The 25413-nt window shown below is 49.2% G+C and overlaps 1 protein-coding gene across 4 annotated transcripts in view; it reads left to right on the top strand.

The window, feature by feature from the left end:
* KDM4B (lysine demethylase 4B) overlaps window positions 1–25413 on the top strand; it is a 219573-nt gene that overhangs the window by 36872 nt on the left and 157288 nt on the right. For 3 of the 4 annotated variants that reach the window (XM_038772313.1, XM_038772312.1, XM_038772315.1), the window contains exon 2: window positions 20751–20915. In XM_038772313.1, coding sequence (XP_038628241.1) covers window positions 20775–20915 — 141 coding nt within the window. In that variant the 5' untranslated portion in view covers window positions 20751–20774. Of the gene's footprint in view, window positions 1–20750; window positions 20916–25413 lie in introns of those variants that run through there. The other variant, XM_038772314.1, reaches the window with a different exon arrangement.

Here is a 25413-nt window from a genome sequence, read left to right as displayed (position 1 = left end):
GTTGATCTCGTACCACTATCCCACAGCCCTGGATCCCCTCTACAGTCTGCTGTCATGCACGAGCTGCAGAGCAGTGCTGGTGGAAATCTAGATATCAGGCTGACCTCATCCACTTCAAGTTTATCCTTGTGTGCTTTAACTATCCGGAAAAATGATTTCTCCACCCTTATTGATAGCCATGCCCATTACTTTGCCAGTTGCTCTAGACATTTAACTCCCTCCTCAACCCCCTGTCCTCCTGCCTCCTCCATCCCTTGCTCCTAATGACCTGGGTACCTACTTTATTGAAAAAATGGAAACTATCAAGTGAGATCTCCCTTGCTCCTCTCTGGTCCCTTCCTCTCCTCCTTCAACTCTCATGTACTTCCCGGCAGTATCTCGAGTAGATCTCCTGGCTTCTCTCAAAATCCACCCCCTACACTTGCACATCTGACCCCATCCTTTCGCACTTTATCAAAACACTTGCCTCCTCCCTTCTTCCCTCCCAGACCGCCATCTTCAACTGTTCTCTCCAGTAGCTTCTTCCCCACTACTTTCAAAGATGCTCATGTCTCCCCTTCCTAAAAAAAAAAAAAAACCTCCTGTGATCCCACAACTTCTTCCATCTCCCTCCTACCATTTCTCTGCAAACACCTTGAGCGAGTTGTCTGTACCTGCCGTCTCAAATTCCGCTCCTCCAATTCTCTCCTTGACCCCCTCCAATCTGGCTTCCAATACCTTCACTCTACAGAAACCGCCCTCTCAATGGTCACCACTGATCTCCTTCTTGTCAAATTCAGCAGCCAATACTCCATCCTAATCCTCGACCTCTCGGCTTTCTTCGACACTGTCGACCACCCCTTTCTCCTGGTAACATTATCCAACTTCTGCTTCACTTACACTGTCCTCTTCTGATTCTCCTCCTATCTCTCTGGCTGCTCCTTTGCAGTCTTTCATGGGCTGCTCCTCTGCCTCCCACCCCCTAACTGTAGGTGTCCCTCAGAGCTCAGTTCTGGGTCCCCTTCTATTCTCCATCTACACCCACTCCCTTGGAGAACTTATTCACTCTCATGACTTCAACTACCACCTCTATGTGGATGATTCCCAAATCTTCATTTCCAGCCCTGATCTCTTTCTCCCTCTCTGCAGTCTTGCGTTTCCTCCTGCCTTCAAGACATCTTTACTTGGCTGTCCTGCCACCAACGCAAACTTAACATGCCCAAAGCAGAACTCCTTATCTTCCCACCCAAGCCCTGTCCTCCCCCTGACTTTCCCATTACTGTAGACAGCACCACCATCCTTGCCATCTCACAAACCCATATCCTTGGCGTTTTCCTTAACTCCTGTCTCTCACAGAAGCAGCATGGCCTAATGGATAGACCACAGGCCTGGGAGTCAGAAGGTCATGGGTTCTAATCCTGACTCTGCCACCTTTCTGCTGTGTGACCTTGGATAAGTCCTTCCCATCTCGCAAGCCCGCAACCTTGGTGTCATCCTCGACTCCGCTCTCTCGTTCACCCCTCACATCCAAGCCGTCACCAAAACCTGCCGGTCTCAGCTCCGCAACATTGCCAAGATCCGCCCTTTCCTCTCCATCCACACCGCTACCCTTCTTGTTCAAGCTCTCATCCTATCCCGTCTGGACTACTGCATCAGCCTTCTCTCTGATCTCCCATCCTCGTGTCTCTCCCCACTTCAATCCATACTTCATGCTGCTGCCTGGATTGTCTTTGTCCAGAAACGCTCTGGGCATGTTACTCCCCTCCTCAAAAATCTCCAGTGGCTACCACTCAATCTGCGCATCAGGCAGAAACTCCTCACCCTGGGCTTCAAGGCTCTCCATCACCTCGCCCCCCTCCTACCTCACCTCCCTTCTCTCCTTCTACAGCCCAGCCCGCACCCTCCGCTCCTCTGCTGCTAATCTCCTCACCGTACCTCGTTCTCGCCTGTCCCGCCATCGACCCCCGGCCCACGTCATCCCCTGGGCCTGGAATGCCCTCCCTCTGCCCATCCGCCAAGCTAGCTCTCTTCCTCCCTTCAAGGCCCTACTGAGAGCTCACCTCCTCCAGGAGGCCTTCCCACACTGAGCCCCTTCCTTCCTCTCCCCCTCATCCCCCTCTCCACCCCCCATCTTACCTCCTTCCCTTCCCCACAGCACCTGTATATATGTATATATGTTTGCACATATTTGTTACTCTATTTATTTATTTATTTTACTTGTACATATCTATTCTATTTATTTTATTTTGTTAGTATGTTTGGTTTTGTTCTCTGTCTCCCCCTTTTAGACTGTGAGCCCACTGTTGGGTAGGGACTGTCTCTATATGTTGCCAACTTGTACTTCCCAAGCGCTTAGTACAGTGCTCTGCACACAGTAAATGCTCAGTAAATACGATTGATGATGATGATGATGAAGTCACTTCAGTTCTCTTTGCCTCAGTAACCTCATCTGTAAAATGGGGATTAAGACTGTGAGCCTGATGTGGGACAGGGTCTGTGTCCAAACCAATTAGCTGATAAATACCCCAACGCTTAGACCAGTGCCTGGCACATAGTAAATGCTTAGCGAATACCACAAGTATTGTTATTATTCAACCCGCATATTCAGTCTATCACAAAATCCTGTCAGTTCAACCTTCATAACATTGCTCAAATCCATCCTTTCCTCTCCATTCCAACTGCTACGATGTTAATCCAAGCACTTATCCTATCCCACCTTAATTTCTGGTTCAACCTCCTTGCTGACCTCCCTGCCTCCAGTCCATACTTCACTTTGCTGCCTGGATCATTTTTTCCCCCAAAATGTTAAGTCCATGTTTTTCTCCACTCCTCAAGAAACTCCAGTGGTTGCCCATCCACCTCCGCATCCAACAGGAACTCCGACCTTCGGCTTTAAAGCAGTCAATCACCCTACCCCCTCCTACCTCACCTCGCTAACTCTCCTACTCCAACCTAGCCTGTACACTTTGCTCCTCCTAATGCTAACCTTCTCACTGGGCCTCAATCTTGTCCCTCTCACCGCAGACCTCTCAGTCACATCCTGCCTCCAGTCTGGATCTCCCTCCCTTCCTCATATCCGACAATGACTCTCCTCACCTTCAATGCCTTATTGAAGGCACCTCTCCTCCAAGAAGTCTTCCCTGACTTAGCCCTTATTTTCTCTTTTCCCCAGTCTCTTCTGCATCACCCTGACTTGCTCCCTTTATTCACCACCCCCGCCCCCGCAGCACTTGTGTACATATCTGTAATTTATTTATATTAGTGTCTGTCTCCCCCTCTAGACTGCAAGCTTGTTTTGGGCAGGGAATGTATCTGTTGTGTTGTACTCTCCCAAGTGTTTAGTACAGTGCCTGCACACAGTAAAGACTCATTAAATGATTAATACTATTCTTCTACTCCTCTACTATTTCCCCTATCCGTAATCTGTTTTAATGTCTGTTTCCCCCTGTAGACTGTAAGCACCTTGTGGGCAAGGGATCACACCTTCCTCATGTTGGCTTGTAGTCAGTCATATTTATTGAGTGCTTACTGGGTGCACAGCACTGTCCTAAGCACTTGGGAGAGTACACTATAGCAATAAACAGACACATTCCCTGCCCACAGTGAGCTTACCATCTAGAGGGGGAGATAGACATGAATAGAAATAAATAGATGACAGATATGTACAGAAGTTCTGTGGGGCCGGAAGTGGGGCCAAATGAAGGAGCATGTTGGGACGACACCGAAGGGAGTGGGAGAGTGCTTGGTACAGTGCTCTGCACACAGCACTCAGTAAATACCATCGCTTGACTAGAGTTGGTAGACGTGATCCCAGCCCACACAGAGCTTACAAACTAGAGGTAAGCATTTCCTTCTTCCTGCTTCCCAGCCCACCCCTCACCACCTTCAACAGTGGGACAACACACCTACACACACCTACACATACACCCCCCACCCCCGACCACAGTTGGCTAGCTGAAAACGTAATGTACTGACCAACCTAGAGACACGAACCATCCCCGCAAATGTAGGATGGGGAGAGCGCGATGAAGTACAAGTTCAGTAGGGCAAATGATCTGGGGGCCACAGTGGTTGACAAGTTTGGTGAGTCAGCAGTGTAGTTTGGGATGGCGTAGTGGGTAGAGCACGGGCCTGGGAGTCAGAAGGTTGTGGGTTCTAGTTCCGGCTCTGCCACGTGTTTTCTGGGTGACCTTGGGCAAGTCATTTCACTTCTCTAGGCCTCAGTTATCTCATTTGTAGAATGGGAATTAAGACTGGGAGCCCCACATGGGACAGGGACTATGTCCAATCGGATTTGCTTGTATCTACCTCAGCGCTTAGTACAGTGACTGGCACATAATAGGCACTGAACGAATGCTATAATTATTATGATTGTTATTCCATCAATATGGAGGGTTAGAGGTTAGTACTTCTGGTTAAGGGACAGGTAGATGATGAGACCTGGACAAGTCACTTCTCTGTGCCTCAGTTACCTCATCTATAAAATGGGGATTAAGACTGTGAGCCCCATGTGGGTCATGGACTGTGTCCATCTTGATTATGTTGTATCTACCCCAGTGTTTAATACAGTGCCTGGCGCATAGTAAGCACTGAATAAATACCATTTAACCCCCCCCCCCAAAAAAAAAAAAGTTCCGCACCATGTGCAGTGCCTTACATCTGTTGATGGTATTTATTGAATGCTTACTGTGTGCAGAGCACTGAACTAAGCCATTTGTATTGAGCGCTTACTGTGTGCAGAACACTGTACTAAGCACTTGGCGTACACTAGGACACATTCCCTGACCATGATGAGCTTACATTCTGGAGGTGGAGACAGATATTAATATAAAGAAATAAAATTACAGACATGTCTAGGTGCTGAGGGGTTGGGAGGGAGGGATGAATAAAGTGAGTAAGTCAGGGTGAAGGGAGTGGGAGAAGAAAAGAGGGCTTAGGAAAGGCCTCTTGGAGGAAACGTGCCTTCAGTAAGGCTTTGAAGGTGGGAAGAGTGGCAGATATGGCTCCCCCTTCTAGACTGTGAGCCCATTGTTGGGTAGGGACTGTCTCTATATGTTGCCGATTCGTACTTCCCAAGCGCTTAGTACAGTGCTCTGCACATGGTAAGCGCTCAATACATACGATTGAATGAATATGAGGAGGGAGGGCATTAGCCAGAGGCAGGATGTGGGCAAGCGGTCAGCAGTGAGATTGATGAAATTGAGGTACACTGAGAAGTTTAGTATTAGAGGAGTGAAGTGTGCACCCTGGGTTGCAGTAGGAGAGCAGCGAGGTGAAGGAGGAGGGGTCCAGGTAATTGTCTTAAAGCTGATGGTAAGGAGTTTCTGTTTGATGCGTTTAAAGCTGATGGTAAGGAGTTTCTGTTTGATGCGGAGGTAGATGGGCAACCACTGGAGGATCTGGAGGAGTGGGGAAACATGGCCTTAATGTTTTTGTGGAAAAATGATCCGAGCAGCAGAGAGAAGTACAGGCTAGAGGCAAGGAGGTCAGCAAGGGGGTGATACAGTAGTCAAGATGGGAATAGGATAAGCACTGGGACTAATGTGGTAGCAGTTTGGATGCAGAGGAAATGGTGGATTTGAACAATGTTGTGAAGGTTGAACCAACAGGATTTAGTAATGGATTGAATGTGTGGGTTGAATGAGAGGAGTCAAGAATAACATCAGTGTTCATTCATTCATTCATTCAAGGATGGTGGTGCCATCTACAGTGATGGAAAAGTCAGTGGGAGGATAGGGTTTAGGTGGGAAGATAAGGGAGTTCTGTTTTGGACATATTTAAGTTTTAGGTGACAGGAGGACATCCAAGTAAAGATGTCTCAAAAGGTAGGAGGAAATGCAAGACTGCAGAGGGAGGGAGATCAGGGATGGAGATGTTGATTTGGGAATCATCTGCATAAAGATGGTGTTGAAGCTATGGGAATGAATGAGTTCTCTGAGGGAGTGGGTGTAGATGGAGAATAGAAGAGGACCCAGAACTGAACCTTGAGGGACCCCCACAGTTAAGGGGTGGGAGGCAGAGGAGGAGCCTGGAAAAGAGACAGAGAACAAATGGCCAGAGAGAGAGCAGGAGAGGATAGTGTCAGTGAAACCAAGGTTGGATAATGTTTCCAGGAGAAGGGGATGGTCAACTAAATGCTTGGGAGAGTACAATACAATAGAGTTGGTAAACATGTTCCCTGCCCACAAGGAGCTTATGTCAGCCAAAGCAATAGCCACCATGTTCCAGGGATTCATTCATTTATTCAGTCGCATTTATGCAGCGCCTCCTGTGTGCAGAGTACTGTACTAAGCACTTGGAAAGTACAATTCATCAATAGAGACAATCCTTTCCCTCAGTAGGTCTGTGGGAGTTTGGTGGCAACTTCCACTCTACTTGGCACTGGTCAGGTCCTTAATCAGCCTCCTGCTTCAGGTTGGGTTCCTGCGGTTTTGAAAAAGGTGGTGGGGAAATAAGAGAGGGACCCAAGCAGAATGAGCAAAATTACTTCAGGGTTGGGAAATTGATCTTCTGAGTAGCTGGGATTACTAAACTAGGAGAAGAGAAGTCTGAGGGGTGACTTAGCAAGTGTTTTCAAGTCCACTGTATGAAGGGTGTATTATGGGGATGATGCTGACCTGTTTTTTTTTATGGTATTCATTAGTCTTACTCTGTATCAAGCACTGTTCTAAGCAGTGGGGTAGATACAAATTAGACTACAGTCCCTGACTTTCATTCAATCAATCATATTTATTGAGTGCTTACTGTGTGCAGAGCACTGTACTAAGCGCTTGGGAAGCACAAGTTGGCAACACATAGAGACGGTCCCTACCCAATAGTGGGCTCACAGTCAAGAAGGGGGAGACAGACAACAAAACAAAACATTAATAAAATAAAATAAATAGAATAGTAAATATGTACAAGTAAAATAGAGTAATAAATATGTACAAACATACAGGTGCTGTGGGGAGGGGAATGAGGTAAGGCGGGGGGATGGGGAGGGGGAGGAGGGGAAGAGGAAGAAGTGGGCTCAATCTGGGAAGGCCTCCTGGAGGAGGTGAGCTCTCAGTAGGGCTTTGGAGGGAGGAAGAGAGCTAGCTTGGCAGATGTGCAGAGGGAGGGCATTCCAGGCCAGGGGGATGATGTGGGCCGGGGGTCGATGGTGGGACAGGTGAGAACGAGACACAGTGAGGAGGTTAGTGGCAGAGGAGCGGAGGGTGCGGGCTGGGCTGTAGAAGGAAAGAAGGGAGGTGAGGTAGGAGGGGGCGAGGTGATGGAGAGCCTTGAAGCCAAGAGTGAGGAGTTTTTGCCTGATGAGTAGGTTGATTGGCAGCCACTGGAGATTTTTGAGGAGGGGAGTAACATGCCCAGAGCGTTTCTGCACAAAGATGATCTGGGCAGCAGCGTGAAGTATAGATTGAAGTGGGGAGAGACAGGAGGATGGGAGATCAGAGAGGAGGCTGATGCAGTAATCCAGCCTGGATAGGATGAGAGATTGAACCAGCAGGGTAGCAGTTTGGATGGAGAGGAAAGGGCGGATCTTGGCGATGTTGCGGAGGTGAGACCAGCAGGTGTTAGTGACGGCTTGGATGTGAGGGGTGACCGAGAGAGCGGAGTCGAGGATGACACCAAGGTTGCGGGCTTGTGAGACGGGAAGGATGGTAGTGTCGTCAACAGTGATGGGAAAGTCAGGGAGAGGGCAGGGTTTAGGAGGGAAGATAAGGAGTTCAGTCTTGGACATGTTGAGTTTTAGATGGCGGGCAGACATCCAGATGGAGATGTCCTGAAGGCAGGAGGAGATGCGAGCCTGGAGGGAGGGGGAGAGAGCAGGGGCAGAGATGTAGATTTGGATGTCATCAGCATAGAGATGATAGTTGAAGCCGTGGGAGCGAATGAGTTCATCAAGGGAGTGAGTGTAGATAGAGAATAGAAGGGGACCAAGAACTGACCCTTGAGGAACCCCTACAGTAAGGGGATAGGTGGGGGAGGAGGAACCCACAAAGGAGACTGAGAATGAACAGCCGGAGAGATAAGAGGAGAACCAGGAGAGGACAGAGTTTGTGAAGCCAAGGTTGGATAGCGTGTTGAGGAGAAGGGGGTGGTCCACAGTGTCGAAGGCAGCTGAGAGGTCAAGGAGGATTAGGATAGAGTAGGAGCCGTTGGATTTGGCAAGCAGGAGGTCATTGGTGACCTTCGAGAGGGCAGTTTCTGTGGAATGTAGGGGACGGAAGCCAGAGTGGAGGGGGTCGAGGAGAGAGTTGGCATTGAGGAATTCAAGGCAGCGCGTGTAGAAGACTCATTCGAGGAGTTTGGAAAGGAATGGTAGGAGGGAGATAGGGCGATAACTAGGTGAGGTGGGGTCAAGAGAGGGTTTTTTTTTTTAGGATGGGAGAGACGTGGGCATGTTTGAAGGCAGTGGGGAAGGAACCAGTGGAGAGTGAGCGGTTGAAGATGGAAGTTGAGGGGAGGAGGGACGGAGCGAGAGATTTCATAAGATGAGAGGGAATTGGGTCAGAAGCACAGGTGGCCGGAGTAGCACTTGAGAGGAGGGAGGAGATCTCATCTGAGGATACTGCTGGGAAGGATCGGAGAGTAGTGGAGAGGGTTGAGAGCCGGGGGGTTGGAGAAGGGGGAGGAGTGACTTTGGGGAGCTCAGACCTGATGGAGTTAATTTTATTAATGAAGTAAGAGGCCAGATCGTTGGGGGTGAGGGAAGGAGGAGGGGGAGGAACAGGGGACCTGAGAAGGGAATTAAATGTCTGGAAGAGCTGACAGGGATGATGGGCATGGGTGTCAATCAGGGAGGAGAAATAGTTTTGTCTGGCATAGGAGAGGGCAGAGTTAAGGCAGGAAAGGATAAACTTTAAGTGAACGAGGTTGGCATGGTGTTTAGACTTTCGCCAGCAGCGTTCAGCAGCTCGAGCATACATGGGGTTCGTAGTCTAAGAGGGAGAACAGCTATAGAATCCCCATTTCGCAGTTGAGGAAACAGTGACATAGTGAAATGACTTGCCCAAGGTCACACAAGAGGCAAGTGACAGAGCTGGGATTAGAATCCAGGTCCTCTGGCTCCCAGGCCCATGCTCTTTCCACTAGGCATTACTGCTTCTCTGTTGTTCTCCACATCCACTGAGGAAATGGGCCTGTGCTGTGGTGGGAAAGATTTTAGTTGGTCAGAAAGGAAATCCAAATGCCCAGGGTGATAAATACTGGAAAGGGCAACTTGGGGTGAGCGGAGGCTGTGGCCTTGAGGGTTTTTTTTTTTTTTTGGTGTGTTTTTGTTTTTTGAAAATCGAAGACTTCTACCTGGCCTGTTCCATGTGGTCATTCACCTTCTTGGCACTCCTGTCAGTTTGACTCAGGGGGGAAAAAAACCCCACCACCACCTACTTCTCTTCTAACTCTGATTTTTCGTAAAACCCCACGTTAGTGAAACGTCACATGTCGTCGACCCAACGTGGTCGGTTGCCTCATGCGTGGACCTGACTGAACCACTCCGTCTGATCCGTGTCCAGACCTGCTCGTGCGTTTGGATAAATGTTCGCTGGTTCCCCAACGGCATCCTAGACAGAACCTCTAATGAATGCGCACCTTCCGATAGAACTGGGTGTCTTGAACCCACGGGTGTTTTAAAGGTGCAGATGCCTCCAGCTCCTTTTTCACTCCCTCAAAAAGGTACTGGGCAACAGTCACGTTTGTATTCCCCTTTAGCATCGTCTCAAAGTTGGTGGAACCAGCCCATGTCAGTAGGGATTTCTAGCTAACCGATGTGTCATCCTACGTGGCCGGGATTGCCGGTTTCTCCCCAGGGGGCCAGACCCTCTGACTCTGGGAACAGCCTGAGCCTTCCAGGGTGAGGGGACACAGACCCGGGGCCTGGGAGAGCCTGAAAACCTCTCCGTAAAACTATGGCGCGCTCACAGTCGGGAAATGCGTTGGCCGGCTGCTTCTCTGATGATTAGCATCCGAGTGATTGGGGGGCGGGGGGGAACGGGTTCCAATCCAACTCTTCCTAAATGGCCACAGTTGAATGGTCCCCAGAGGGAAATGGTCTTTGAGTATTTCCCTGCTGCAGGCGAACAGCCCTTGGCGAGAAGCTGCAAACAACCTTCCCAGTGTCCTATACTGTTGTTCAGGAGAGTTTGTCTGATCATGGGGGTGGCCCTGGTTAGTGGGGTGCCATCGGATGGGGTGCCGGGGGACCCTGGGTTTGGAACTCCGGCCGAGGACACGGCCGGCCGACTGCAGTGGTTTCCTGCTCTCTTGTCTCTGGATGGATTTGAAAGAGGAGAACCTTGGGTCCTGCAGCTGTGTTTGTTTCCGCCCGTCTGGCCTGCCTAGCTTCCTCCTTGAGCTTTCTGGATCATTTTTGAGTCAGCGGGGCGGAAACCTCCAGCGTGGACTGTGATCTATGTGTGTTAATGCTCTGGAAGTGGAAGAGAGATTCAGGCTGACCTGACCCGAGACGAGTCAGGGCTGTTCGGGAACTGCTCGGATTGTCGGTTGAGAGAAACAGACAGCGAAGTCGGTGTTCTCCTATTGGGTGCCTTTTAGTCCTGTGTACCCCCCCACCCCCACCTCTGGCCTTGGGTTTTCTTGGTTGAATATATTAGCCTCCTTTCCCGCTTTGGAAAGCTGACCCGGGATGACGGGCTGGGGGTGGGAAGCGGCTTTCTCTGTAAACCCGTGGTTTCAGGCTGGGCCCCAGAATCCGCTACTTTTCCGGTTTCAGCCTCCAAGAGCGCGCCTCTGGAGTTTTGTCAAAGAGGAACTCTGTTCGTCCATTTTGTGCCTTGGAAAAGGTGTGAGAGATGACGTGCTCTTTGAGGGCAATTGGGCGGGCTCTGCCAGGCGAGCAAGGAGGTGTTGGCCTGCAGCGAGCCGGCCGGGCGGGGCCGGGACCGCCTCCGTCCCGATGGGAGGTTGGGGAGATTTAGCCGTCCTTTCCCTCTGAATCGGCCTGAACTTCTGGTTTGGAAGGGTGAGTGCCCTTGCGCAATCCCTCTGTTCCTTCCCATTAATCATAAGTGGTTATCTACGTGGGGAGCCTTTCGCTTTCTCATCCGGGGGTGCAGTTTCTTTCCCCTCCCTCATCCTAGAATTCCCCCCTCCCCCAGACTGAGAAGCTCTGGTTTCAGCTCACCGGCAAGGTGGTTGGCCAGGAGCCCAAAATGCAGGCGACTTAGTTGCTTCTAACCAGTGACGGCTGGCCCGGCCTGACAGCTTGGATGTCTTCCTGAGCGGTATGCCCCATCCATCAAGGCTATTTATTGAACGCTTCCTGGGTGCAGAGCACTGGACTAGGCCCCCCGGGCGGGGGAGATCCCTACTCGGATTGAGGGGCTATTTGAATAGCACCACTCACCTGTGGCAGGGGATGGCTGTACATTTCCCCAGCTGGGGGGAACCAAGTTTAGGTGGTCAGGAAAGGTTCTATGGAACAGGCAGGGATTGGAGTTCCATGTGGGGCAGTGGAATTTGCCAAGGGGAAAAGGGTGTGAAATATAGCTAGGGGTTTTGAGAAGCAGCATGGCATAGTGGATAGAACACAGGCCTCGGAGTCAGAAGGTCATGGTTTCTTATCCCGGCTCTGCCACTTGTCTGCTGTGTGACTTTGGGCAAGTCACTTCACTTCTTGGGGCCTCAGTTACTTCATATGTAAAATGAGGATTAAGACTGTGAGCCCCATGTGGGACAGGGACTGTGTCCAATTCGATTTGCTTGTACTGACCCCAGAGCTTAGTACAGTGTCTGGCACATAGTAAGCACTTAACAAATACCATTATTATTGTTATTGTTTGAATTCTTTCTGGGTTTGGACTCCTTCCTCCACCAGGGTCTGGGTGGTCAGGGGTGCAGAACAGCCCTCTCCTCCTCTGCCTCTCTCCCATCCCCCACTTGATCAGTAACAGGGTTGTAGGGTTTGCATATGGGTAGGCTCCTTACCAAGGGCTTCTAATTGGGAGGGAAGAGAATTTGAAGAATTGGCTATTTCTTTCTCTTGGGTTCCCCCTTTAGCTGTTGTAATAGCTTCATTAGGTTAATTAGCTGAATCTGCATCCCAGCGAAGTGTTATCTGGGGAGCCCTTTAACATTCTCCCTGGACAGGGCTCAGTTAAGGGAAAAATCCAGGGGCTTTGCCCCTTTCCCTCTGGAGCCTCCAGGAAATCTCCTCCGGTCCTGTGTCTGTGTCCACTATTTGGAAGCGGCAGCAGGTCTGCCCGAACGGTTGGCCAGGCCCGAAAGGGCATTCCTGGCCCAGTTCAGATGACTGGGCTGCAACCCTCAGTTGGGTTTCGAGCAGTGCCTTTATCCATACACCGTGCAAGTGACCCACTGTCTCCTGACCACTCCTTGGGGTTCAGTTGGCAATGTTGGGAATTGGGATGGCAGGGTGGGTGGGGGGTTGGCAGTGGAGGGTTGTCTTCCATCCTTGCCCTGAGCTCAGGCCAGACTTCTCGAGGATGCAAGAGCCAAAGATGAGGCGGGCTCAGTTCCGAAAATATCTGAGGATGGCAAGGTGGGCCTCGTTCCCAACCAAGATGAAAGGGGCTGCCGGAGGCCTGCAGTATCTGCAGAGCAGATGGGCCGTCACACGAGGTCCAGCAGGGAAGCCATTCCAGCAGGGCTCCCTCCCTTCCGGAAGAACGCCAGCCTTTCTTCTCCTGTAGGGCGGCTTTCACTGGGGACAGGATGAACTGGAGTTGCTCGGCCTGGTCAGAGGAGAAAGCCTGGGTGCAGCAGAGAAACAAGACTGGAAGCTCCTTGTAGGCAGGGATCAGATCTACCAACTGTGTGCTCAGTACAGTGCTCTGCGCACATTAGGCCCTCAAATACCAGGGCTGGATTGCTTGATTTTTTTTTTTTCCAACTTTTTATTTTTTCCCCTCTTTGTCAGGGGCTTCCGTAGGGTGGCCTGGAAGCCTCACTGCCTGTGTGTAGTGGAACGTTCTTGGAATTACAGTTTTGTTTCTCTACAACAGCCTCCCTCCTCTCTTTCAGGCCTCTGGGGATATGTACAACAGTAACTGTAACCAGTAGGCACTCAGTGCTGTTGATGATAAGTGAGAATTTGCCTTTACTTCCAGTTGGTTTCCCTTTGCTGGCTGGATTGTAGGGATTGGGGTGGGGGAGAAGGGGGTCATCACCCACTGAAGGTGGCAGGTTCAGAGCAGACAAGAAGAAACCTGTCTTTGCATGGTGGAGGGTGAGCTGATGGAATTTGGGTATTTTTTTATGGTATATAAGTGCTTGCCGTGCGTCGAGCACTGTTCGAAGTGCTGAGGTAGATGCAAGATAATCAGGTTGGACCCAGTCCCTGTCCCACCTGAGGCTCACAGTCAAAGTAGGAGGGAGATCAGGGATTGACTTCCTATTTTTTAGTTGAGGAAACTGAGGCCCAGAGAATTGAAGTGACCTGCCCAAAGTCACACAGCAAGCAGTTGGTGGAGCCGGGATTAGAATCTAGGTCTTCTGACTCCCGGGCCTGGACTCTCTCCTGCTTCCCACAGGAAGTTGTGGCAGTTCAAGAGGGGTAAGAAGAGGTTTCTGGATGTGTGGCCCAGGACTAGAAGGCAAGTTAGGGGTTTTGCGTGGGCCATCCCTGACCAGGAGGATGGAGGGTCAAGAGGGGTGTATCCTGGGACTGCGGCCAGAGGTCTGGGCTGGTTGGACAGTGGGTTTAGCGCAGTGTTGTACACACAGTAAGCTCTCGATCGATTGGAAGGATTGTGGGTGTGATCTGGAATGGCATTGCTCACTGATGTTCTTAATAATAATAATTTTGGTATTTAAGCACTTACTATGAGACAGGTTCTGTATTAAGCGCTGGGGTGGATACAAGCAAATCAGGTTGGACACAGTCCCTATCCCACAGGGGGCTCACAACCTTAATCCCCATTTTGCAGATGAGGTAACTGAGGCCCAGAGAAGTGAAGTGACTTGCCCGAAGATGCACAGGAGACAGGTGGCAGAGCTGGGATTAGAACCGTGGTCCTTCTGACTCTCAGGCCCGTACTCTATCCACTAGGCCATGCCGTACTTCTTCCGCTCTTGACTTTAGCATCAACACCTGCAGGGTAAAAAGCATCACTGGACAAGATAGGATTGAGAGAACAAGGTAGAAGTGGGAATTCATGGGTCTTCTGAAAGTAGAGCAGGCATATCCCAGACATTTAGGCACTCTGGAAAATTTTGTCTGAGAACCCTGCAATTCAAATTTGGTGACCCCCGGCAGGGACACTTCTTTCAGTCATTCCATCTGTGGTATTTATTGAGCACCTACTGCAGGCAGAGCACTGTGCTGAGTGCTTGGCAGAGGGCAACACAATAGACAGGAAGCAGCGTGGCTCAGTGGAAAGAGCCCGGGCTTTGGATTCAGAGGTCATCGGTTCAAATCTCGGCTCCGCCACTTGTCAGCTGTGTGACTTTGGGCAAGTCACTTAACTTCTCTGGGCCTCAGTTACCTCATCTGTAAAATGGGGATTAAGACTGTGAGCCCCCTGTGGGACAACCTGATCACCTTGTAAACTCCCCAGCGCTTAGAACAGTGCTTTGCACATAGTAAGCGCTTAATAAATGCCATCATCATTATTATTATTATTATTAGACCTGGTAGGCGAGATCCCTAGCTTCCAGGAGTTTAGAGTCTTGTGGGGAAGACAGACTTGAAAATACATTCCAGGCAGGAATTTCTGCTCACTTAGAGGTGCTTATAAGTGGTTTGTGCTTTCCAGTTGTTTGTCAAAGTCAGGAGTTCCACTGCTCAAAAATGCAGAATGATTGTATTCGTCATCAAAAAGTAGTGAGTGCCCTAGGAAACGGGTGAGGTACTGTGCTGGGCACATACTTGAAGGGGTTTCCTGTCAACTGGTGGGTGAGCCAGTGGCTGAGAGGCCCAGTGTAATAATAATAATAATAATAATTATGGTATTTAAGTGCTTACTCTGTGCCAGGCATCATCATCAGTCGTATTGAGCGCTTACTGTGTGCAGAGCACTGTACTAAGCGCTTGGGTTGTACAGTCGTATTTATTGAGCGCTTACTGTGTGTAGAGCACTGTACTAAGCGCTTGAGAATAGGATAGTATATAGTATATTACACTAAGCAGTGTGGTTCAGTGGCAAGGGCCCGGGCTTTGGAGTCAGAGGTCAGGGGTTCAAATTCCCACTCGCCGCTTGTCAGCTGTATGACCTTGGGCAAGTCATTTCACTTCTCTGGGTCTCAGTTCCATCTGTAAAATGGGGATGAAGACTGTGAGCCCCGCGGGGGGCAACCTGATCACCTCGTAACCCCCCAGCGCTTAGAACAGTGCTTCGTTCATTCATTCATTCATTCCATCGTATTTATGGAGCGCTTACTGTGGGCAGAGCACTGAACTAAGCGCTTGGGAAGTTGGGAAGCAAGATGGCTCAGCGGAAAGAGCCCGGGCTTTGGAGTCAGAGGTCACGGGTTCAAATCCCGGCTCTGCCACTTGTCAGCTGTGTGACTTTGGGCAAATCACTTCACTTCTCTGGGCCTCACTTACCTCCTCTGTAAAATGGGGATTAAGACTCTGAGCCCCACGTGGGACAACCTGGTCACCTTGTAAATTCCCCAGCGCTTAGAACAGTGCTTTGCACATAGTAAGCGCTTAATAAATGCCATCATCATCATTATTATTATTATTACAAGTTGGCAACATAGTAAGCGCGGGCACGCTCCGACTGCACGTGCGCCGCACTCTCCCGGGCGGGCCCCCCCTTTCCCTCCTCCGGCCCGGGCTCGGAGGAGGCACTGTTCTAAGCTCTGGGGTAGATACAAGATATTCGGTTTAGACACAGTCCCTGTCCCACGTAGGACTCAGTCTTAATCCCCATTTTACAGATGAGGTAACTGAGGCACAGAAGTGAAGTGACTTGCTCAAAGTCACCCAGCAGACAGGGGGCAGAGCCAGGATTAAAACCCATGACCTTCTGACTCCCAGGCCCATGCTCTATCCATTAAGCCACTCTACTCCTCACGCTGTATGCTGGACTGGGAGCTTCCTAACACAGACTTGTCCGCGAGTGGATTAAAGGTAATGGGTTCTAATGTCGGCTCCACCACTTGTCTGCTGTGTGACCTTGGGCAAGTCACTTCACTCCTCTGTGCCTCAGTAACCTCATCTGTAAAATAGCGATTTGAGGCTGTAAACCTCAAATGGGACAGGGACCATGTCCAACTTGATTTGCTTGTATCCACCCCAGTGTTTAGTGCAACGCCTGGCACAGAGTAAGTGCTTAACAAATGCCATTATTAAAGTGAGAGAAGGTTTAGGTGGCACCAAGGTCACCCCCTTGGCCTTCACCGTGTCGTTTCCGCTAATACGGAGTTCTTAGCAAGTTAGCAATACCATAGCAATATGACAATGTTGGCAATACCGTAAGTTCCCTTATACAAAGGAAGAGGGGGACTGTAGAGTCCCATAACTTTTAACTGGGGCAGAAACGATACCTACTGCATGTTCAAAGTCAACAAGGTGGTAGGAGGAATGGTACGAGGGAGGACAGCGTGGCCCAGCAGGAGGAGCCCAGGCCTGGGAGTCAGAGGACCTGGTTCTGATCCTAGCTCCACTGCTCGCTTGCTTTGTTCCTTTGACCAAGTCGCTTGATTTTTCTGGGCCCTGATTTCCTCCTCATCTATCAGGTGGGGGTTTGATACCTTTTCTCCCTCCTGCTTAGATCCACCCTTTCCTCTCCATCCAAACTGCTACCCTGCTCATTCAAGCTCTCATCCTATCCCGTCTGGACTACTGTATCAGCCTTCTCTCTGATCTCCCATCCTCATGTCTCTCCCCACTTCAATCCATACTTTATGCTGCTGCCCGGATTGTCTTTGTCCAGAAACGCTCTGGGCATGTTACTCCCCTCCTCAAAAATCTCCAGTGGCTACCAATCAATCTGCGCATCAGGCAGAAACTCCTCACCCTGGGCTTCAAGGCTCTCCATCACCTTGCCCCCTCCTACCTCACCTCCCTTCTCGCCTTCTACAGCCCAGCCCGCACCCTCCGCTCCTCTGCCGCTAATCTCCTCACCATGCCTCGTTCTCGCCTGTCCCGCCATCGACCCCCGGCCCACGTCATCCCCCGGGCCTGGAATGTCCTCCCTCTGCACATCCGCCAAGCTAGCTCTCTTCCTCCCTTCAAGGCCCTACTGAGAGCTCACCTCCTCCAGGAGGCCTTCCCAGACTGAGCCCCCTCCTTCCTCTCCCCCTCCTGCCCCTCTCCATCCCCCCACCATACCTCCTTCCCTTCCCCACAGTACCTGTATATATGTATATATGTTTGTACGTATTTATTACTCTATTTTACTTGTACATATCTATTCTATTTATTTTATTTTGTTAATACGTTTTGTTTTGTTGTCTGTCTCCCCCTTCTAGACTGTGAGCCCACTGTTGAGTAGGGACCATCTCTATATGTTGCCAACTTGTACTTCCCAAGCGCTTAGTCCCCACAGCACCTATATATATGTATATATGTTTGTACATATCTATTACTCTATTTATTTTACTTGTACCTATCTATTCATCCTATCCCGTCTGGACTACTGCATCAGCCTTCTCTCTGATCTCCCATCCTCGTGTCTCTCTCCACTTCAATCCATACTTCATGCTGCTGCCCGGATTATCTTTGTCCAGAAACGCTCTGGGCATATCACTCCCCTCCTCAAAAATCTCCAGTGGCTACCAGTCAATCTGCGCATCAGGCAGAAACTCCTCACCCTCGGCTTCAAGGCTCTCCATCACCTCGCCCCCCTCCTACCTCACCTCCCTTCTCTCCTTCTACAGCCCAGTCTGCACCCTCCGCTCCTCCACCGCTGATCTCCTCACCGTACCTCGCTCTCGCCTGTCCCGCCATCGACCCCCGGCCCACGTCATCCCCCGGGCCTGGAATGCCCTCCCTCTGCCCATCCGCCAAGCTAGCTCTCTTCCTCCCTTCAAGGCCCTACTGAGAGCTCACCTCCTCCAGGAGGCCTTCCCAGACTGAGCCCCTTCCTTCCTCTCCCCCTCATCCCCCTCTCCATCCCCCCATCTTACCTCCCTCCCTTCCCCACAGCACCTGTATATATGTATATATGTTTGTACATAATTTTTTTACTCTATTTATTTATTTAATTTATTTGTACATATCTATTCTATTTATTTTATTTTGTTAGTATGTTTGGTTTTGTTCTCTGTCTCCCCCTTTTAGACTGTGAGCCCACTGTTGGGTAGGGACTGTCTCTATATGTTGCCAATTTGTACTTCCCAAGCGCTTAGTACAGTGCTCTGCACATAGTAAGCACTCAATAAATACGATTGATGATGATGATGATTTATTTTATTTTGTTAGTGTGTTTGGTTTTGTTATGTCTCCCCCTTCTAGACTGTGAGCCCACTGTTGGGTAGGGACTGTCTCTATATGTTGCCAGCTTGTACTTCCCAAGCGCTTAGTACAGTGCTCTGCACACAGTAAGCGCTCAATAAATATGATTGATTAGTACAGTGCTCTGCACACAGTAAGCGCTCAATAAATACGATTGATTGATTGCTTAGACTCGGAGCCCCATGCAAGATGGGGATGTGTCCAGCTCCATGATCTGGTAATAATAATGATGGCATTTGTTAAGCTCTTACTATGTGCAGAGCACTGTTCTAAGCGCTGGGGAGGTAACTAGGCAATCAGGTCCCACGGGGGGCTCGCAGTTTTAATCCCCATTTTACAGATGAGGTAACTGAGGCATAGAGAAGTGAAGTGACGTGCCCAAAGTTACACAGCTAACAGTTGGCACAGTTGGGATTTGAACCTATGACCTCTGACTCCAAAGCCCATGCTCTTTCCTCTGAACCACACTGCTTCTCTGGTAATAATAATAATAATAATAATAATGGCATTTATTAAGCACTTACTATGTGCAAAGCACTGTTCTAAGCGCTGGGGAATTTACAAGGTGATCAGGTTGTCCCACGTGGGGCTCACAGACTTAATCCCCATTTTAGTGCTTGCGCTGTACTTGGAAAGTACCAAATAGAGAATCCTTGCCTGGAAAGAGCTTCCCCTCTGATGGTGGGAGACAGACATTAAGATATTTAGGGTTAGGCTGAATCTAAGTAATGGACTTTTACAATTGAATTGCAGCAATTGGCGTAGAGTGTATAGGAGCATAGAGCAATGGGTCTAGAGAAGTGGTGGTGGGAATGTAGGGAAAGCTGCGGGGGCCTGTCGGATTTTGCGGGGGCTGCTGGGGAAGGCTGGAGCCACTGAAGCCTCCTCCATCTCATTCGCAACTGAAAGCTCTTCCCCTTTCCTCCCTCCCCACATCTGCTGGGACAGAAGCAGGCACTGACAGTTTAAAATGGCCCCCAAAGTGGCCTCTCCTTCCATCCTCTCTACCCCCATGTCGAAGTAGACCTTCTAAATCACTCAAGCCCTCCCAGCTAGCTGGGATCGCCTGATTTCCCCCAAGATAACCAGGGAACAGTGCTGTTTCCTGAAACCCTAGCCCTTTTTGTGGAACAGTGCCCTATTTCCCGGAAGGGTCCGTTCCCCCCTCCCCCTTGAGGGTCCGGACCTTTCCCCTCTCCCAATTTTCCACCTCTTTCCCCTGGTGGCCCTGGATTCTGGTTGTGAGCAGGCACATGCTGCCCTCTAGTGACTCTTCAGTAAGTGTGCTCTTGGGCTGCTGTCGGAGAGTCCAAACAGGGTGGGGGGTGGGGCTGTATGGGATCGGGGTGGGGGCGGCGGAATGAGCACCCGGGGTTGCCACCTGGCCCCTCGTACGACAGATCTGATTCCTTTCCAGCTCAGCACAATGCACCATGTCCTATCATTTTTGTCCAGAAAAAAGGAAGTTCCTGGTAATCACCCGAAATCCATTTCCTTTTTTCCCCCTCTTGTCGCTTTCATCAGTTCTCTCCTCCCCTCCATCATCTCTGTTTTCTAACTGAAGTGCTTGCCCAAGGAGCCACGCAACTTGAGGATGGCCTGTTTACAAAAACAAATAAAAACACCCTAATGACATTTGTGTCTGCGCTGCACAACCACATACACGCTTTTAACTTAGAGAGTCCATAGAAACCTCCAGCAGCATTTATGAATGGGGTGGGGTGTGTGTGTCCCTGTCCCTCTTTGGTATTTTGATTTTTTTTTTGTACCAAGATAAATGTGGTATTTCAGGTGCATTTGGCCTTTTTAGGGGAGGTGCAGCTGGTTAGACCTAGTGCTGAGTTGCCTCAGAGGGGTCTGACAGAGCTTGCCTGGCTGAAGCCGCTCATTCAGATCATGGCGGTGTGTGCTTAATGGACGGCAGGAGGAGGGTTTTCAGTGGGTAACGGGATGGTTTGAAACAAGTGTTAAGCAAATATGCTCTCTGCATCTCCGACTATTCTGCCATCTCTTGATGAAATCCAATGAAGAAGCAAATAAGGGAAATCATACATTAAATGCTTGAAGGGTATTGATTCGAAGATAGCAACTAAAAGGAGGGCGTTGTAGAAATCTTTTGGTTTGCCGATTCTCAACAGCATTTGGCTCTTCAGCCCCTCTACTATTTAAATCTAGGAGTAGTCTATTTTTAATTTGCACAAGTCAGCCTGGGGGCTTGTATCAATAATGTCTTGAAAAGAGAAAGGGCACAAGCTTAAGGTTTTCTATCTTCAGGTTTTCTTGAATATGCAGTGTGGTTTTTGTGGCCTGTTAGCTTTGCATTGTTCTCTGCAAGCGAAGGGGCCTTAAGCAAGAAGCTTGCAAAGGGGTGATTTCTTTTCCTAAATGCATCTTCCTCTTCTCCCAGGTTTGGTGCTAACCCCCTGGAATCATGGGGTCCGAGAACCCAAATCCCCAAAACCCTAGCTGTAAGATCATGACGTTTCGGCCGACCTTCGAAGAATTTCGGGACTTTGGAAAATATATTGCCTACATCGAATCTCAAGGAGCTCACCGAGCAGGACTTGCCAAGGTCAGCTGAATCCTGGTGCCTGAATACCTTGACTAATGGGTAGTTATCTGGGAGCAGGGGGTGGGGGCTTTTTCCCCTGCCCCTCCCCGCCCCCACAGCTCCTCATTTGCTATGCCTCAATAGATTCAAATGGAGAGGCTGCTGTAGGACTGGATAGGCCCCTGAGGCAATGAACAGTGATGAAAGTGTTTTGGAAAGAATGAAAATGGTTGGTTCCGGGCAGCATTCTTCATGTTGTAGCCACCTAAGATGGAACAAAGCCAGGGCCAAAATGGAGGGTGTGATCTGGGGCAGAGAGGGTGTAAGGGGGTGGGGGAATTGGGGGTGGACAGAGGTGGAGGTGGGGGAGGGTGGAGATTGGGGAGGGGGTAGAGCTGGGGGAGGAGAAACTTGAGAAGCAGCATGACCAAGTGGAAAGAACACAGGCCTGGGAGGGAGTCAGGAGTCCTGGGTTCTAATCTCAGCTCTGTCACCTGCCTGCTGGGTGACCTTGGACAAGTCTCTTGACTTCTCTGGTCCTCCATTTCCTCTTCTGTAAAAATGGGGATCCAATGCCTGTTCTCCCTCCCTCTCGAACTGTGAGCCCCATACAGGGCAGGGGCAGTGTCCAACCTGATTACCTTGTGTCCAGCCCGGTGCTTGCCACCTAGTAAGGGCTTAACAAATACCGTGGTCATTATCATTACCTTGGTCATTGCCACTTGTGCTGTTTCAAATTTTAACAGATCTAGTTTGGTTCTGGCAGCAGTTTCTCTCCTCCTGCCCAACTCCAGGAGCTCTGGAGCCACGTCCACTTGAGTGATAGTGCTCCCTGCCCCCAAGAGGAGGAAAGAATTAAAAGGATTGCAAAACACAACAGTACAGAGCCATGCTGGGGTCATTGTTTATAGGCTGGATATACCATAAGACTATGATAGGCCAGTACTGCATTAGACTCGTAGTCAATCCAGTGCACTATTTCAATTCCTATAGGATGCTTAGAGGAGCCAGAATGGTGGAATTTCTCCTCCCTCCATAAAACTGTCACTCTGAGGGGAAAAAATGGGAGCTGAGGTCGGACTCTCCTAGGGAAAATTCATTTGTGAAATTATATGAAGATGAATGCAAGGAATCCCAAAGCAACTTTCCCATGTAGAATTTGTCCGTTGGCTTTTTGTAAAAATGCCTATAGGTTTTAGAATGCAGTTTGTGTTCATCACACTGAAGTTGACCACGTTTCTCTCATCGGACAGGAGAGAGTTAAGATTTAAGTTTCAAGGAAATAGATAACAGCATTTGGCTGCTTCAGAGATAATAGGTTTTGTCAAATCCAAGGCAAACGTGGCATTTAAGAAACAGCAGCTGTTTTTGAGCATTTTATTTATGATATTTATTGAGCATTTAGTATGTGCAGAGCACTGTACTAAGCGCTTGGGAGAATACAGTGCAACAGAGTTGGCAGACACATTCCCTGCCCACCACGAGCTAACAGTCTAGAGGGGAAGACAGACTTTAATATAAACTTGTAGTAAATACTTTATAGGTATGTACATAAGTACTGTGGGGCTGAGGGTGGAGCACATTAGAGAAGTAGCGTGGCTCAGTGCAAAGAGTGCGGGCTTGGGAGTCAGGTCATGGGTTCTAATCCTGGCTTCGCCACTTATCAGCTGTGTGACTGGGCAAGTCACTTTTATCTGTGCCTCAGTTACCTCATCTGGAAAATGGGGATTAAAGACTGAGCCACATGTGGGACAACCTGATTACCTGGTATCTCCCCCAGTGCTTAGAACAGTGCTTGGCACATAGTATCATCATCATCATCATCAATCGCATTTATTGAGCGCTTACTGTGTGCAGAGCACTGTACTAAGCGCTTGGAAAGTACAATTTGGCAACATATAGAGACAGTCCCTACCCAACAGTGGGCTCACAGTCTAAAAGGGGGAGACAGAGAACAAAACCAAACATACTAACAAAATAAAATAAATATTTTGCACATTATGTACATGTACATTTGAGTCCACTCTATTGGGCAGAGATTCTCTAACCCTCATCCTTCCCTGATTGGGATCCACTTCCGGGGATAACAGCACTTCTCAGATTGGGAAAAGGAAATTAAATAGAAAAAGGAAAATGCAAGAGCAATGAAAACCCACACCAAAGGGTTTGAGGAAGTCCCCTCCATTTTTCCTCTTTTCCAAGGACCTGAGCTCCTTTAGGCATCCAGCGATTCTTCCCTGCGTGCCCTCCTCTTCTTTCCTGGAGTTCCCGAGCTGATGTTCTTTCCAAATGAGCCTGCAGCCCTTCTGCAGCTCTATAACTGTGTGCTTAACGAAGTATGTGTGCTTAACGAAGCACATAAGTATGTGCTTAACGAATACCAAAATTATTATTATTGTATCAAATGCCCTAAGGTCACAGATCCAAGTGCAAAGCTCCTCTAGACTGTAAGCTCGTTATGGGCACTGAACACGCCCTCTAATTCTGTTGTACTCTCCCAAGCGCTTAATACAGTGCTTGGGAGAGTCAATAAATTTATACAGTCAATAAATACCATTGATGGACACAAAAGGGAGAAGGAGCTGGGGAAAGGAGGGCTTAATTGGACGTGACCTAAGTAAGGCTTCAAAGGTGGGAAGAGTGGTGGTCTGGGCAGTTAGAACAGTGCTTGACGCAGTATGCGCTTAAATACCATTGTTATTATGAAGGGGGAGGGAGTGGGAAAGGGGTCAACAGCGAGATAGACGAGATGGGTGCACAGTGAGTAAACTAGCAGTGTGGACTATAGTAGATAGGTTTTAGGTAGGAGGGGGTGAGCTAATTGAGTGCTTTAAAGCCGATGGTAAGGAGTTTCTGTTTCATGCGGAGGTGGATGGGCAACCACTGGAGGTTCTTGAAGAGCAGAGAAGCATGGACTGAATGTTTTTGTAGAAGAATGACCTGGGCAGCAGAGTGAAGTATGGACTGGAGTGGGGAAAGGCAGGAAGGTCAGCAAGGAGGCTGATGCAGACAAACGTCTGGGATAGGGTAAATGCTTGGATTAACGTGGTAGCAGTTTGGAAGGAGAGGAAAGGGTGGATTTTAGCGATGTTGTGAAGGTTGAACCAACAGGATTTGGTGACAGATTGAATATGTAGGTGGAATGAGAGAGATTAGTTGAGGACAACACTGAGGTTATGGGCTTTTGAGACAGGGAGGATAGTGATATTAATAATGATGATGATGGTATTAAGCACTTACTATGTGTTTAAACACTGTTCTAAGTGCTGGGGTAGATACAAAGTAATCAGGTTGGGCACAGTCCCTGGCCCACATGGGGCTCACAGTCTTAATCCTCATTTTACACATGAGGTAACTGTAGCCTAGAGAAGCTCACACAGGTGACGGAGCTGGGATTAGAACCCAGGTCCTTTTGACTTTCAGGCCTGTGCTTTATTCACTAGGCCATGCTGCTTCCTTCATTTGTGAATCTACCCCTCATTGTATTGTTTACAGTGTTTACAGTGAAGTGGTACTGTCTACAGTGAGGTATTTGATTGCAAGCTAAAAGCTCTAGTGAGCTGGCCGTCTTTGGTTAAAGTGAAAGTCCATTGCTGCTACCAATCAACCAATCAGTGGTATTTATTGAGCGCTTACTATGTGCAGAACACTATTCTAAGCACTTGGGAAATTACAGCAAACATAATTAGCCGACAAGTTACTTGCCCATAAGGAGTTTACAGTCTAGAGGGGGAGACAGACATTAAGATGAATAAGTAGTTTATAATATATTATTTAAAGGTATGTACATAAGTGCTTTGGGGGTGGGGTAAATATCTAATGCCCCAAAGCCAAAGCTCCAAGTGCGTAGACGATGCAGAAGGGAGAGTGAGTTTGGGGGGAAAAGAGGGCTTAATTGGGGAAGGCCTCTTGGAGGAGATGTGACCTATGTACAGACATGCTATGTTCTGCTCTTGACAGAAAGCTAAAGGCCTAAGTGTTTTCTCTGCTCAGCCAAACATTTGGTTAAACTTTTTAGCTATGTGAATCCTCTGGGCAAGTGAATGGATTTTAATGGTCAGGGTGAAGCAGTAACTAAGTCCAGGCCCCAGGCTTTATAGCTGTCGGGTTTATCAACACCCTCCCGAGTTGGCCCTTTTGATAATTTTAGCCGGGTAATAGGAGTGTGAGATTGGTGGATTTCCTTTCTCCCCCTCTCCCTCCCCAACCTTGAGGGTCTCAGCAGGTGGCTGGGCCTTGGACAGGGCCATACATCTTGTATACCCTCAAATATTTATCTAAAGGAGAAGCAGTGTGACCTAGTGGATAGAGAACAGGCCTGGGAGTCAGAAGGACCTGGTTCCAATTCCAGCTCCGCCTCTTGTCTGCTGTGGGACCTTGGGCAAGTCAATTTCTCTGTGCCTTTGTTACTTCATCTGTAAAATGGGGATGAAGACTGTGAGCCCCATCTGGGACAGGGACTATGTCCAACCTGATTATTTGGTTTTTACCTCAGCACTTAGTACAGTACCCAGCACAA

Source organism: Tachyglossus aculeatus, chromosome X1, assembly GCF_015852505.1.
Source record: "Tachyglossus aculeatus isolate mTacAcu1 chromosome X1, mTacAcu1.pri, whole genome shotgun sequence".
Lineage (NCBI taxonomy): Eukaryota > Metazoa > Chordata > Mammalia > Monotremata > Tachyglossidae > Tachyglossus > Tachyglossus aculeatus.
Note: the sequence above shows the minus strand (reverse complement) of the source record. Positions and strands in the feature narration are given on the sequence as shown.